Below are 15,755 nucleotides of genomic sequence, written 5' to 3' on the forward strand. Positions count from 1 at the left end.
TCAACCCGGCAGCCATTCAATGCCGTAAGCATATACAGCATAAAATTTAAACAATCTACTCATACAATAAAAACAATTTTAAAACGTATAAAAACCAATATCTTCACTATTCATCACGTTGTCCAAAAAACATTGTTTGACCCATTCCATAATTTAGTTCCATGTGAATCCGTATTTAACTATTGCACTGCATTCCCAAAGGCTTGTTCAAAAAGCCAGGTTTTTACTTTTCTCCGGAAGGTCAGGAGGAAAGGGGCCGATCTAATTTCACTTGGGAGGGAGTTCCACAACCGAGGGGCCACCACTGAGAAGCCCCTGTCTCTCGTCCCCACCAGCTGTGCCTGCAAAGAAGGCGGGACTGAGAGCAGGGCCTCCCCAGCCAATCTTAAGCTCCGAGGTGGTTCATAGGGAGAGATACATTTGGACAGGTAAGCTGGGCTGGAACCATTTGCTGTTACCTCCCATTTTGCTGTTATCCCCCATTTTGCACATTGTTGCGAAGTCCAGGAACATATCCCCTGTTGATATGGGGTTGTGTATGTGAATTTGGATAGATTCCTTTTTTAGAATAGAAGCAAAATGTTCACCGACCATCAAGCATCACTCCTTCACTACATCTGTGCTGAACTAGTCAAAGAGGTGGCATTCCCACTGCCTTATGGGTTTGCTTGTTCCAAACCAGCCCATATCTCTTCTTTAGTTCTTTTTCTCCGTGTTGTGCAGCCAAAGTTTTGAGGGCAGGCGCTTTCCCCCATTCCCTCCCAGGCCCCCTTGGGAGAGGGAAGAGCAGTGCTGGCTTTGCTGCTTTCCTTGTCCTCCCAGGCACCAGCTGCAAAAGCTTTGGTTGAAAACAACAAGATCGATCTAGTGGCAGAAAACAGCCCAGCTCGTCCACAGGGGATGGACCTATTCTTTTTCTTCTGGATAGGTAAAAACCCAAGTTCCCACTGTCTTGGATCTCAGTCTGGATGTCCATCCTGCTCCAGATGGCCATCCTGTGGTTTCCCTCCTTTTGTACAGATTTTGGGCTCAATTGAAATGAAATACCTTCCCAAAGGCTTAGTTATTAGAATAGTCGCCTAGTGTAAGCATTGGATGATCACTCTGGAGAGCAGGGTCTGTATGTCCAATTGGCCGTGAAAACCCACTGGGTGATCTTGGGGCAGTTACACTCTCTCAGCCTCAGAGGAAGCCTGTGGCAAACCCTCTCTGAACCAGTCTTGCAAAGAAAACCCTGCAATAAGTCAGAAATGCCCCAAAGGCCCATGACAACAACAGCTGCAGATCGGAACTAAAGAGTGGAAGAGCTGCAATGCAGTCAACTGTCTGCTTGTCCAAATTCCGCCAAATGTGAATAAGTTCTGCCAATATTGCTACTCTCCTTTTTTTGGGCTCTTTCTCCTCAAGGCGGACTTGGATGGGATAGCCCTCCAAGGAGAGGATGTGAAAGACCACCTTCAGACGGCCCTTCGCCCCTCTACGTGGAGTCTAGGATCACCCGCTACCCTACTTTTTCTTGTGCCCTTGTCCTAGAAGGAATCTCACTGGATCTGTACCAGAGCTGCCAAGGGGTGGGGAAACCCCATTTTGAACTACAGCACTCATTAGCTCTTCTGCTGGCTGAGGGATTCTGGGAGTTGCAGTTCAAAATAATGTTCCCTGGGAGTGACAGCACTAGCCACATTTGTGTGTTCTGTCTTAACACCCCTGCACCATGACTTACGGTGGGGCCTTATAATCCACCGAGGCTTGGTTTCAGGACCTCCTGTAGGTACCAAAAACTCAATGGCATAGCAAAAATAGCATTTGTTTCTGGACGATGTGATTTTAAGTAACTGTTTTAATCAATATGTTTTAATCACATGGTTTTGATGTATAGGTAAAGGTTTTCCCCTGACATTAAGTCCAGTCATGTCTGACTGGGGATTGGTGCTCCTCTCCATTTCTAAGCTGAAGAGCTGCCGTTGTCTGTAGACACCTCCAAGGTCATGTGGCCGGCATGACTGCATGGAGCGCCATTACCTTCCTGTCGGACCGGTACTTATTAATCTGCTCACATTTGCATGTTTTTGAACTGCTAGGTTGGCAGAAGCTGGGGCTAACAGCGGGAGCTTATGCCACTCCCCGGATTCGAACCTGTGACCTTTCGATCAGCAAGTTTAGCAACTCAGTGCTTTAACCCACTGTGCCACCAGGGGCTCCCAATTTTGATGTATATGTTGTTTTATTTTTATATGTACTCAAGCCGTCGAATTGTGCCTCTGTTGTAAGCCACCCTTAGTCCCCTTCAGGGTGAGAAGGCTGGATATAAGTGTGGTAAATACATAAATACATTTTGGGGAAAATATTTTGAAGCCATGGGTGGTGGCTGAACCCATGAATGCAGACATCTGGGCATATGGTGAGCCGGTTTTCCTCTAAGGGAGACGTCTGCTTTCCACCAAGAAGGAAAGGAGAACTTTGGTGTCTTTGGCACTTTGGTGTCTGTGCAGGGGGCAAATCACGAGGTGCTTGGAAGTTCTGGAAAAGCATTCCCTTTGCTGCAATAAATAGATGGGTGATCAAACACCCAGAGTGCTGAGTGGAGGCAGTCTCCTTGGCAACCTGAAGCATTTCCCCCATTTCCACACGCGTCCTGCATAAATGATCAGAAGTTAAAAGGGAGAGGAAGGCGGGATTTTTCCACCTCCTCACTCCTCCCACCAAACACCCAGCACAAAGCACGCTAGTACTGAATATCTTGCGGCTGCCAGCCAGGTTTAAATAGGATCCATGCAGTGCCCGGGGGCACCGTTTTCTTAAGATTCCATGGATGGCTGGCACAGCTAGGTCTAGCTTATGGGGAGCTTGCGTTCCTCCGAGTAGGAACATTTACAGCTTGCCTTTTGTCCAGTGAGGTCAAGATTGCAGCTGTGCCCGGTTCTTCTCTTAACTCTGCGAGGCAGGCTACTGGCCCAAGAGTTTTTGTGACTTGCAGGACTGAAAATTGGGTTGCCCAAGACTTGGTCCAGCATTTTAGCCTCTACCTTCTGTTGGCTCTCATTGATGATGCTGGCTAATGCTAGTGCGGGGGGGGGGGGGGGGGGTTGCATCCCACTAGCTGCACATTTCCCATCTCTTCTCTCCATTAACAGGACCATATACAAACACTCCTTTCCCCTTCCTCAAACCTTTTTTAGAAGTATTTTTTAGAATTTCCTCTACATACACAACACCTTTCTTTTAGTTTCATTGTAGTTTTATGGTGCAATCTTTCCTGTGGGGCAAGGAGGGAGAAATGTAAAAGCCATCTTGTCTGCATGAGTGTATCTTGCAGTCTATGGGCCCATTTTTGGAAGGCAGTGGAAGCAGGAGTCAGTGCTTAGCTAAAATACCAGGAAATAGCCATCTGGCTGGAGTTAAGGACAAAAGGGTGGGGGTCTGGCAGAGCCATTGGGGCAGAAGCTCCTCTTCCTCCTCCTCTCTTAGAGGTAATATTTCTAAAATAAACACCCTAAAACTAGCAAATGTAAGGCACCATTGAGTCTAAGGCACAGTGGGTTAAAGAGCTGAGCTGCTGAACTTGCTGATCGAAAGGTCACAGGTTCGAATTGGGAGTGGCATGAGTTCCCGCTGTTAGCCCCAGCTTCTGCCAACCCAGGAGTTTGAAAACATGCAAATGTGAGTAGATCAGCAGGTGCTTCTCTGGCGGGAAGGTAATGGCATTCCATGCAGTCATGCCAGCCACATGACTTTGGAGGTGTCTATGGACAATGCTGGCTCTTCGGCTTAGAAATGGGGAAGAGCACCAATCACCAGAGTCAGACTCGACTGGACTTAATGTCAGGGGAAAACCTTTAACTTAACCTAAATGGAAAAAAATACACCTTAGTTTTGATGGAATATTTATTTATATATTTTGGGCATTTCTATCCCGTCCTCCCCACCTCCGAAGAGAGACTCAGGATGCCTTACATCAGGCAGTCATTACATGATATCATATGATGATATAGTGAGATGTCAGTTCACATCCCGGTTGCAGTAAGAGGATTTAGTATGCGGAGGAAGCATGGAATCCCCCCCCCCTCTTTTTAAAGATTTTATTGCAAAAGTCTTAAATAGCTAGCACAATAAGTGCAAATTGTCTTGGTTTCTGTATTCTTTATCATTTATCAACATACACACACTTTACAAGTAAAACAAACCAGTGGGTCCTGTCAGTGACATACCATCTAAAACATATGTGTACACACATAGAGAAAAGGAAGGAAGGAATAAAAAAATATGAAACTATACAGTGGCAGTTGTAAAGCAATTTTTTATTTATTTGTCGTGTCAGGGCAACCAGTCAATTAGATTACATTTCTAACAGAACAAAGCAAACAAACAGACAAAATACAAAAATTGTGAGTTTGGTAGTTGATTAAATGTCCTTTGACCAGTAGCTGGCCACTTCTGGAGTGCTTCTGGTGTTGCTGCAAGAAGGTTCTCCATTGTAAAGCAAATCATTGAGATATATATATATATTTAAAAATGCAATATAAAGCAGACTGATACACATAGTCAAAATGTACAAGAGTCTAATTAAAATTCCAAAAGTTTTGGAAAACAAAACTTTGAAATGAGATTTAAAAATCTTGAAGGAAGGAGCAGTCCATAAATGTTCAGGAGAAGAAGGATGAAGCCAAGCCGAGGAAGAGAAAACGCTTGGTTTGGTGAGAAGCCTAGACTTCCCTAAATTGCAGGCTGGTCAAAAGAAATAAAGATGGAAAGATAAGGGAGAGCTCGGTTTTGTAGGGATTGAATGTCAAAACAAGAAATTTGTATTGAATCTTTGAAGAATTGGGTAACCAACGAAGAGATATCAAACAGGGCATGACATGATCAAAATGACAGTCCAGAAAGATACTCAGGAATGAAAACCAGAAACCAGTGGGCCGCAATGAGATGACAGAAGACCAGTCAAAAGAAGATATCAATAATCAAGGCAGGAAATGAGCAAGCCGTGAACTAGTCTCAGCAGAGGAAGCAGAAAGAAAAGCCTTGATTTTGGCAGCCTTATAAAGACAAAAAATCAACGTGACTTTGCTCCAACCTCCGTGTAAGATGCAAAGGACTAAGAAGAGTCCAAAATAAAGCCAAGACTGCATACTTCCTTCAGAGAGCCAGTGAGCACGTTGTTAACAGTGATGGAGAAGGTTGTAAAGACGATTTGGGAAGAAAAAGAAATGCTGTATTTTCTGCCTTGGGCATGTTAACGTTTTGGTGGCTATCAAGCATCTGTACTGAAATAACTTGCCACTTCATCACACTACAGAAAAAAAGAAACACTTAAAATCCGGTTTTGCCTCCTGTAGAATTCTGGGGTTTGTAGTTTAGTGAAGCTGTTAAAGGCTCCTCCCTAAACTACAAACCCCAGAATTCTGCAGGAGGCAGAAACCAGATTTTAAGTGGATTTTTTCTCTAGTGCGATAAGCCTTCGTTGGAGACATGTTGCAGTACAATGCCAGAAGAGAGATCTGGAGTAGAGAAATACAGCTGAGGGTCGTCTGCTTAAAGATGGCATTAAAAACCATACAAACCAATAAGATTATTTAATGATAGTATGTAAAGAGACAAAAAGAAAGGGCCCAAATAACATTGTGACTCGATTTTCCTGCAAACAATAGACCCAACTTGGTCAGATGCTCGTAGCAAAGTGCCAAACCCATCCCGTCGTGTGGGAACGACAAGGCACTCCATTGTTCCAACCGCTGGCTTTCTCATGCCTGCTTTCCCTTTGTCTAACGTTCAGGAATTTGGCTGGAGCACAAGGACAATTAATCCTCTCCCAGTTGTCTTTTTTCCCTATAAGAGAAGGTAAGGGAGGTGCGATCAACCCGCATGCGGGGTCTGTTTTGTTGTTTTCTCTGCCTTGAAGAAAACCAGTTTTGTCCAAGCCGCCTTTGAAGAAGGAAAGCAGAAAGCAAGTTTTCTTTGCTAGCTTTGCAGCTCAGTGGTGACTTTGGAGCAAGCTAAATGGGACTCTGCTTTCTAGAGATTAGGCCAGAGGAGTGTTATCTGTGACACTTTGGAAACAAAGGGCAATGTGTTGCTTTATTAAGCAATCTTCAAAAAAAATGGGGTGGGGGAGAGGCAAGAACACACAAGGTTACTTGGGATGTTCTTTAACCCAGCTTTTCTCCAAACTGGAGCTTGCTTGTGGTGCATGACTGCACTTCCCAATATCCAGTGCCAGGCCTTGTAATCCAACGCATTTCATGGGTTCCAGGTCAGGGGAAGGTCCGTATACCTAATCCCCTTCTTGAAATGTTCTTTGTACCTACCACATGACATTTGCAAACCCTGAAATGTATGAGTGCTGTGTAGAAGGGAAACATATCCTTAAAATCCCACCAAAGCTCAATTTAAATTCCCAAGGTTACCTGTTACAGACAAAATATGTAGTAATGACTAGTTGTGAATTTGCCGTTTAGAAGTAAAAACACTGGTAATGCTTACCCCAAAAGGTAGCTCAATACAACGTGAAAAGCTCCAAAAGACATCCCCCCCCCCCCCCCCCCCGTTCTGTAGTTGCAAGATCGTATGGCCAACTTACAATCTCGTAACTTTGGGGCCAACTTGGCAATATGGAAGAAAACACTCTTTGTCGTAGTTTGATGATGTAAGATCTCAGCCCCTGCGTAATTATTCGGTCTTTTATTTCACACAACTCCCTTGTTTTCTGTGGCAGAACCTTTGGAAAAAGGCAGCAGGGAATTCTGGGAAGGTTCCCAGACAATGTCTCACAATTGGGTCCCTTCTGAAGCTGTTTACGGAACTGTAGAAGGGACAATTTTGAGTGAGAGACTATCTCAAAATTGTACCTTGTCCAGTCTTGTGAACAGCCATCTGTGGAAGGACCCACAAGAGGACGAAAGTGGTTCATGGCTTGTCTGTTTCTTTTCTGATGCTGCCTTAACTGATAGTCTGCTTTTCCATTTGTCTCTCCTATCAGATGTTGGATAACTGGATATTGACCGCCCTTGTCTCCATTGGCGTTGGCTCACTGCTGTTTGTGGTGGCTCTCTTCGTCCTCCTCCGGAATAACGTCCATGCAAAGATCTTTTGGAACGAAATCGTGCTTGAGAGAATCACCAACTTTGTCATGGATCAGAGCAAAGAGCAGCGGATCCTGAACTCGGTCTCTTACAATGCCGTCAAAGGAGACCCAGAGAGTGTTTTGAACTGCATTGATGCATACTGCTCCAAGAGTGAGTGGGCCATGAATGTTGGGGATGAGAAAGGTAAAAACCCAACTCTTTATTATTGGGAAGATTCCCAAACAGGTTAAATAGTGTCATGACTACATCAACAGCAACACAATACTGGAAATGTCAGTTCAAACAGTAAGGGAAGCATTAAGAGTAGTTGTTAGAGCAGTGTTTTTGAATGAAGCCAATCCATTTTTAAAAGCAACCGTTTTAGAATTTGGACAACATCTCATCCATTAATGGTACTAATCAGACCTTTAATATGAAAATATTAATGTAGTAATGCTTGCTTTATTTTTATTTTTAACCAACATAATTGATTTTCTATCTCTTCCTTCCATAAAATTTCCAAATGATCAAAAGGATCTTTTTGCTCAAAATGTATCTGTTTGGGAAATTAATTATTACGGTTACGACAAGACTGAGGCATAGTAACAGCCCACATGTAGATGGTTTGGATTGTTTCCTTTCTAAATTTTTGAGGAGCAGTCACCTCCAGTGCTGACAAACTTATTTCATTCTATTTTGGATGGGAGCACTATACCGGGATCTTGGAAAATATCACAGATAAGTTTAATTTCAAAACCAGGTGAGGACTTGAAAGAAATGACTTCATTTCATTCACCCTCTCCCATACTCTGAAATCTGTTCTGCCGTTTTGACAAACAGATTGGATTCTGTTGCAGAAAACTGTAGAGTTAGATCCACTTGGCTTTGTTAAAACACCCACAAATTGCTGACTCAATCTGAAGTCCTCTTCCAAGCTTTGTCTGATGTGCCAGGGGTGCTCCTTCCTAGAATCAGAGGACCTAAAGATAGTGGGGCACGTGCTGGTCACCTCAAAGTTGGACTTCCACAATGTCCTGTACATTGGGTTACCTCTGTACCAGGTTCGGAAACTCCTGTTAGTTCAAAACACCAGCAGCCAGATTGGTTACAGGAACATCTAGGAGTGAGCATATCACACCCATATTAAAGTCACTCCACTGGCTGCCAATTAGTTTCTGGGCAAAATACAAAAAGTGTTGGTTTTGACCTTCAAAGCCCTACATAGTTTGGGTCCAGGTGACCTACACGATGGCCTTCTCCTGCACAGAACCTAAAACATAACCAAAGACCCATTTCTTCCGGCAAGCTGACCCAGTCAACTCGAATCATGAATTTTAAATTTGCATTCTATTGCCACCGTATGTTGGTTTTTGTACCCTGTGTTTGGTATATGTTCTTTATAATGGTGTGTTTTGATCTATGTATGTTATTGTATGTATTTTATGTTTGTATGTTTTGACTCTGTTGTGCCGCACCTTGAGCTGTTTGGAGAGGTGGGTAACTATTATTAATAATAATAATCTTAGTATTATATACTCCCAGAGCACTCCTCTCTCAGGTGTGACGTGTGCTCTTGTGCCATAGTTTTTATGCTTGTTACTTTGGATCATTTTCACTATGCTCCAGGGCTGCAAAATGCCTTCTGTTTTTAAGCTCAAGTTTCTGTTGTTGTTTTTTAAACCTTTGTTCCCTGATGGTTGTGAAAAATGCCTTCTCTCCACAAACCCCTTCCCCTTGAGAAAAAAATAGCTTCCACCAGTTCCTATCACTCATTGGACATAACCGAACCTTTCTCTCCCCAACTTTTTGTGTCTTCTAGGTCTGATCCTAGATGAAATCGTCAAGGAGGCCAACCCAACCACCGCTTTGGAGCTGGGGACTTACTGCGGCTACTCAGCCATCCGGATTGCCCGGCTTTTGAAACCCAAGGCTCGTTTTTTCTCCATTGAATCCAATCCGGAGTTCATACCCATTGCGAAAGAAATGATCGAGTTGGCTGGGCTCAGTGATAAGGTGTGTGGGTTTGGCTTGACCGAGAACCTGGTGGGATTTGGGCCATGGTGATGTCATATTTGCCCCAGCTTTTCGTTTATTTTTAGAGGAGGTTTCTCCCCTTCATCCTCAGACATATCCTACAAGAAAAGTCTGCTTTTTTTCTACATGAAGGGGCAAATCGGCATTGAGAAACATACAGACCTGCTGTGCCACGTCTCCATATTGGTTGAAAGGTGGCATTAAAATTATAATAAGTGAATAAGATGTTGTGTTTGCCTCTGGGTTGCCATTTGTCAAGGAAGGTGGCGTGCCTCCGTTGCCTTTCCCCAGAAGCAAGGTCATCCCTTTTATAATCACATTTGGGGAAGGAGTATCCAAGCTAATTTATTTTGCATCCAAGTGAGAGTGTGTGCAAACCCCTAGAAGATTGCAAGTGAACTTGGCAAGCTTTGGGTTTAGGTTTTGTGTTTGTGTGTGCCAGGGCCAGTCAATATCTTAGTGCAGAGTGGCTGCAAATAGATGTACTTGGTGCCTGGTTCTGAAACAGAGCCAGCTGATGGGACGGAGGACCAAAATCCAGCCTTTCCTGGCATCCATAATTGGGGCGGCCTTCCTGCAATCAGCATCAGCTGACCATTGGTACTGTTTTAATATCCCACGAGGCCTAAGGTGACCTTACACCTTGTGGGAAATGAAAACAAACATTTGGAGCCAGAAATCAGCATGACAGAATGAGGCAGGGATTGGAAGCCATTCTCAACATTGGGACCAGCGTTTGGAAAAATTACTGTTTGGGAAGACAACTCCCAGGATTACCCAGGGCACCTTGCCCAAAATAAAGAAACTTTTCCAAGCACTGGCTGCGACCTAGCAGTTCTTTCAAGGTGTAACACAGATGATTTTGCCTTCAGGTAACCATCCTTGAGGGCCATGCCCAGGACATCATCCCTCAGCTGAAGAGTAAATACAAGGTGGACACCTTGGATTTTGTATTTCTGGACCACTGGAAGGACAGATATGCCCCAGACACCATCCTTCTCGAGGTCAGTTGAAGCAATGCCTTCTGGGAAATCCTGAACTTTTTAGGCTCCTTCTTGCACCACCTGTGAGATTCTTGTTGAATTCTGCAAATCTGTCCCCTGTATGTTTACCATTCTTGTGTATGTTTGGATGGTACTGTTTTGGTTGCAATTAGAAAACTGAGTTGTATGTTACCATATATTTTAATGTTGGATTTATTTGTCTGTGACCTCCTCCCTTGGCCAAGAAAAGCCACTTTCTTACTTCGGGGGTCAGAAATTAGAGTGGGGCTTCTCCACCTTTGTTTCTTCAGATCTTTTGGACTTCAACTCCCAGAAACCTTCTCCACAGGCCAGGCTGGCTGAGTGACATTTGGGGGAATTGAGGTCCCAAAGCAGGTCGAGGACCAAACCACTGGATCTGAGCATATCAAGCCTTTCAGAACAAAGCTGTCCTGTTAGAACACTTGTTGATATTCTCGGAAATACGGGTGCATTTGCAAACCCTGAAATGTATGAGTTCTGTGTAGAAGGGGAACATTTCCTTAAAATCCCACTAAAGCTCAATTTAAACTCCCAAGGTTACCTGTTACAGCCAAAATACGTAGTAATGAGTAGTTGTGAAGTTGCCATTAAAAAGTAAAAACACTGGCAATGCTTACCCCAAAAGGTAGCCCAATGCAACGTGTAAAGCTTCAAAAGACATTTTCCCCCTTGTTCTGTAGTTGCAAGATTGTACAGCCAACTTACAATCTCGTAACCTTGGAGCCAACTTGGCAATACGGAAGAAAACACTCTTTGTCGTAGTTTGATGATGCAAGATCTCAGCCCCTGCGTAATCATTCGGTCTTTTATTTCACACAACTCCCTTGTTTTCTGTGGCAGGAACCTTTGGAAAAAGGTTCTGGGAGGGTTTCCAGACAATGTCTCACAGTTGGGTCCTGTCTGAAGCTGTTTACAGAACTGTACAAGGGACAATTTTGAGTGAGAGACTATCTCAAAATTGTACCTTGCTCAGTATTGTGAACAGCCCTCTGCGGAAGGACTCAGAAGAGGTCGAAAGTGGTTCATGGCTTCCAACGGAGTGTGCCTTTGTTTTCAAAATGCATAGAAAACTGGGGGAAAGACCCTGGTTTGTTTTAGGAATGAAGAGAAGTGGGAGTCAAAGGAATGAGTCCTGAATAAGGAATGAGTTTGTGTTACACTTGTTTGTTTTCCATTTGTTTTGGAATGAAAAATGGAAAGGTGTTAAAATCCCCTGTAAGTTTATGGACAAGGGGAGCTCTGGGTCCTGTGTTCTCAAATCTTGGAAAGTCTTGTGCCTTGGAGAAAATGTGCAGATGTTGTGTCACTTGCTTTGTGTCCCAGACTGTGGAAGACCAGGTTGCTGTCCCCTTAAAATGAATGAAACAATGGTTGGAAGTCAATCACATCTGCACACCTTGCAGTCCTCACCAATCTTCACCAAGGACTTAGATCGGCAGATGAGTTAATTGGCAGGGGAAAGCCCTTCTCCTATTGGCCTCTCTGTCTGTCTATCACTCTGTTCTCTCCTCCTATCACCATTCTGGTTAGACTCATATTTCTCAGGGACTCGCCTCTTTTTCTGAGCACATGGCAAGCTCCTGAGTCCATCATTTTTGGTCTTCTCCTGTGAGCATGGAGAGACAAGACGTCTGATGGAATTTAGTTAGATAGCTAGATCCCCCATTCGCTTTCCTATATCATTAAATAGTTCTTTGAATGAAGTCTTTTATAACTTTTTAAGCTTGACTGCTTCTCTGCTGCTGAAGCTCTATTGCTCTACTGCGGGCACTGCCAAACTGATCTGATCTGCCAAACTGCTGCTACTGCTGTTGTTGCTGCTTTACATTTTTGAATGCTTTTTCCTTTAAAAAAATAGCCTCAACAAAACCAACACAAATCAATTGCAAAACAAATTCTTGGTAAAATAAAGTATTTGACCGCCTTTCTCTCTCCAGGAATGTGGCCTCCTGCGGAAGGGATCGGTCCTTTTGGCCGACAACATCATCTACCCGGGGGCTCCCGACTTCCTCAAGTACGTCCGCAGCCACGAGCGCTTTGAGTGCACCAACTACCCTTCTCACCTGGAGTACATGAAGGCGGAGGACGCCATGGAGAAGGCCGTGTACCAGGGATGAAGAGCGAGTGTGTGCGCGACATTCGTATCCATCTTCTGTTTAGTCTGTGTGAACACGCAACGTGAATTGTAGCTTTCTGTCGTTTGGGTCCTATGATATGAAACCATTGCGATATGGGAGGACAAGCTAGTGTGAACCAAAATGCTCAACCAGCCCTCCACATTGGCCAAGATTAGTAGTCCAGGAATCCCACAAAAATGGGAAAAACACAAAGAAAAATGTATTGTCGAAGGCTTTCATGGCTGGAATCACTAGGTTCTTGTGGGTTTTTTCGGGCTATATGGCTATGTTCTAGAGGCATTTTTCCTGACGTTTCGCCTGCATCTATGGCGAAATCTATGGAGGATGCTTGCCATAGATGCAGGCGAAACGTCAGGAAAAATGCCTCTAGAACATGGCCATATAGCCCGAAAAAACCCACAAGAACCTACAAAGAAAAATGCTGGGTTGGTTTTTTAACTGAGAGAACACCTCCCCAGAAATCTCTCAATCCTTCAGCACAACTCTGTGGTCAACGTCCACTGGGTGTTGACCATAGAACCACACTGGAAGACCTAAAGAGCCCCATACAGAGGTGTTCTTTATGGGGATCGCTAGGTCTTCTAACATGACTGTAATGGTTGACCAAAGCATTGCACTGGAGGACCTAGAGTGCAACCTGCAGCCCACCAGGTGTTTGGGCCTCTAACTCCCAGAAGCCCTTGTCAGCCTGTCCAATGGCCAGGAATTCTGAGAGCTGAAGTCCAAAACCCCACGAGAACCCCAATTTGTGCAGGCCTGACCTAGAGATCCCTACAGAGAATATTTTAGGTACAGAAAAATAATCAAAATCTGCCAACTCAAACCTGCCAATGTGGAGGGCAAATAGGCTAGGCAGCCAAGTCCCAATTTGTGGTGTTTTTTTTCCTTTCAGTTTGGGTTAATGCTTTTATTTCCTCTTGAAGTTTTTTTTTTTTAAAATTGGCCAAGTGCCCTTTCTGCATCTTTTTTGTCTAAACATGCCGAAGCCAACTTAGCTCCATCTGCCAGGGGCTAAGCTTTGGTGTTTTGTAGCCAAGGACGGACAAAATCATCTTTGGAGCCTCATCCCAAGGGGTTTTTTCTTGACTGATATGTAGCAGGACAAGAACATTCCTGTTGCCTCCCTTCGTAATTGGTAGGGACCAGATTTGGGGATGTAGACATAGAGGCCCAACTCGGTTTCCTTAGAGGGATAAAAAGTGCCAGGCCCAGCAGTAGGGCTGTGTTGTGCTAAGCAACACTACACGCCACCTTCTGTGTGCAAGTCCTGCATTTTTGTATCAGATGGTGCATTTTTGACCATTCTGGTTGCAGAATGAAAGGAGAAAGAACCACAATTCTTCTGCTTTTCCTTCCAATCCCAAAAATTGATACCTCGTTTTGAAGTCAGCCCTAGAAAGCACTTCTGGCCAACAACTTCTCCAACTTCTTGCACCACGTCATGGGACCAAAAGCAGCAGGAGGAAAGTGTGGACTCTCCCAAGCCGCTTAGGGTCTGTCCTGTCTACTACTCTGTCTGGATTTATTGATTTGTTTAAGAGCCAAAGATGTGTTTAGTTGGTTTAAAGACAGGTCAAAGCCAAGGAATGTCTCCATTGGGAGGAGGAAGAAGACTTCAGCCATGTTCTTTACCACTGAGACTATGTTCTTTATTAAAAAGCAACTCTAAGCCATAGGCCCCAAACTGGAGCCAAATGAAATCAGAGCAAGTTGGTTCTAAGACCAGACTCTCTGACCAAGAAATGAAAGCTAGGGAAGGAGGACGTTCCTCCGGTTTTGGGTGCAGAGCTTCTTCCCCCACTTCTCAGCTCCTTCACCGCCCCCCCCCCTCCCCCTAGCCAAGCATCTGCTCGTATATGGCCTCAGTTCCACAAACGTCTGCTCCTGGTTCCCCCCCATATTGCCTCATTTAAGAGGGAAGGAAATGGCATTGGGGGGTGGAAAGCCTTGCTGCTGCCTGCAAGTCACCCAAACTCAGAATCCTCAAAGCTCACACTACATCAGTATAGAACTATGATTCCACTTCGGCTTTCACAGTGCCATTCTATGGAATCCTGGAATTGGGAAGCACTTAAGAACGTGTTAAAATTACAGGAAAGGAGATTCCATCTGAACATTAGGAAGAACTTCCTGAATGTAAGGAGAGCTGTTCAGTTGTGGAATTCTCTGCCTCGGGGTGTGGTGGAAGATTTTAAGCAGAGGCTGGATAGCTGACTGTCGGAGGTACTTTTCATTGTGCTTTTCATACATGGCAGAAGGGGGTTGGACTGGATGGCCCCTGGGGTCTCTTCCAACTCTATGGTTCTGTGATGCCCACACTAACGGCATGGGCAGATGTCTCTCTCCTCCAAGAAAGTGAGGAAAGCTAGATGAAAGGTCTGTCACACTTGAGGTGCTCAAGATTATTTAGGCTAGAAAAAAACTATTCCAAATGTAGTCATATCTTGTAGCCACACAGCCATCATCAACTGGGTGCCCTCCAGCTGCCTTGGACTTCCAACTTGATCCCCCTGCCAGCTTTGGGTCAATGGGACTTGGGGTCCAATACAGCCAGATAGTGCGAGGTTGACATACACACTTTCAGGATCGCACAAACACCATGTCACAGCATTGAAAAACCAGGTATCCCATTCCAACTAGCACAATCAGCTCACCAGTAGTTCATCACAAAGGAATCCCCGTAAAGTCTGGCAGACATAATGTACGTATTAGAACTGCATGCCCACAGCCTTTCTCAAAACACCAGTTGAACAGAGCTGTCTGTCAGAATGCCAAAAAATATGGACGTTCCCCAAAGTGCTCCCATATTCTCTCTCTTCATCCCTTCTTCACTTCACATGGTGTGCCACCAAAGTTGCCAATCCAGACACTGGAAGAGCTTCCGGAATGGTTGCTTGTCTAGTCAGTGACCCCATTGCGTTGGGATTCCTTTTTCATGGCTCTTTGAAAAGCAGCATCCTTTAAAGGTGAGCAAGATCGACAACGCAGAGAGCCTCAACTTTGGGCTCCTTATCATATGCCCCAAACGACAGGATATAGATGTATAGATACCTTGCAATGTAGTACTACGTAAGCTTGCTTTTCCAAAGCGGACAACCAACTTTGTCCCTGTGCTTTTTGTTACTTGTGTGCCTATCTTTTTAAAAAACATCTACTTCATTATAAAAACTTGCAGATCATCACTTTGTTGTGTTTGTTTCTGTTGGTTGCACATCAACTACACTTTGCTCCAGGGCCAACACACAATGAGGAATGGGCTGAGGGTTATAAACTGTCCCTCTCTCCCCCACAGACGCTTCTTGCCAATGTGCCTCCTTACCAATGTGCCCACTTGTTCATGGCCCCCTGTGGTCAATAGAGCCGCCTTGCCTGCCTTCTTTCTCTTCCTTCCTTCCACCCACTCCCTCCCTCCCTCCCTCCCTCCCTCTCTTCTTCCTGCCTTTCTTTTCCCACCTTCCTTTCTTCCCTCCCTTCTTCCTTCCTTTTGGGAAATTGCT

General features: G+C 44.6%; 1 protein-coding gene across 7 annotated transcripts in view; it reads left to right on the top strand.

The window, feature by feature from the left end:
• Positions 1 to 15,440, top strand: part of COMT (catechol-O-methyltransferase) — a 39,084-nt gene extending 23,644 nt beyond the window's left edge. For 6 of the 7 annotated variants that reach the window (XM_060785868.2, XM_060785867.2, XM_060785864.2 and 3 more), the window contains exons 2-5: positions 6,977 to 7,265; positions 8,881 to 9,074; positions 9,968 to 10,099; positions 12,058 to 15,440. In XM_060785868.2, coding sequence (XP_060641851.2) covers positions 6,977 to 7,265; positions 8,881 to 9,074; positions 9,968 to 10,099; positions 12,058 to 12,237 — 795 coding nt within the window. In that variant the 3' untranslated portion in view covers positions 12,238 to 15,440. Of the gene's footprint in view, positions 1 to 5,816; positions 5,839 to 6,976; positions 7,266 to 8,880; positions 9,075 to 9,967; positions 10,100 to 12,057 lie in introns of those variants that run through there. The other variant, XM_060785869.2, reaches the window with a different exon arrangement.
• Positions 15,441 to 15,755: the final 315 nt, after the last annotated feature.

Source organism: Anolis sagrei, chromosome X (assembly GCF_037176765.1).
Source record: "Anolis sagrei isolate rAnoSag1 chromosome X, rAnoSag1.mat, whole genome shotgun sequence".
In the NCBI taxonomy this organism is placed as follows: Eukaryota; Metazoa; Chordata; class Lepidosauria; order Squamata; family Dactyloidae; genus Anolis; species Anolis sagrei.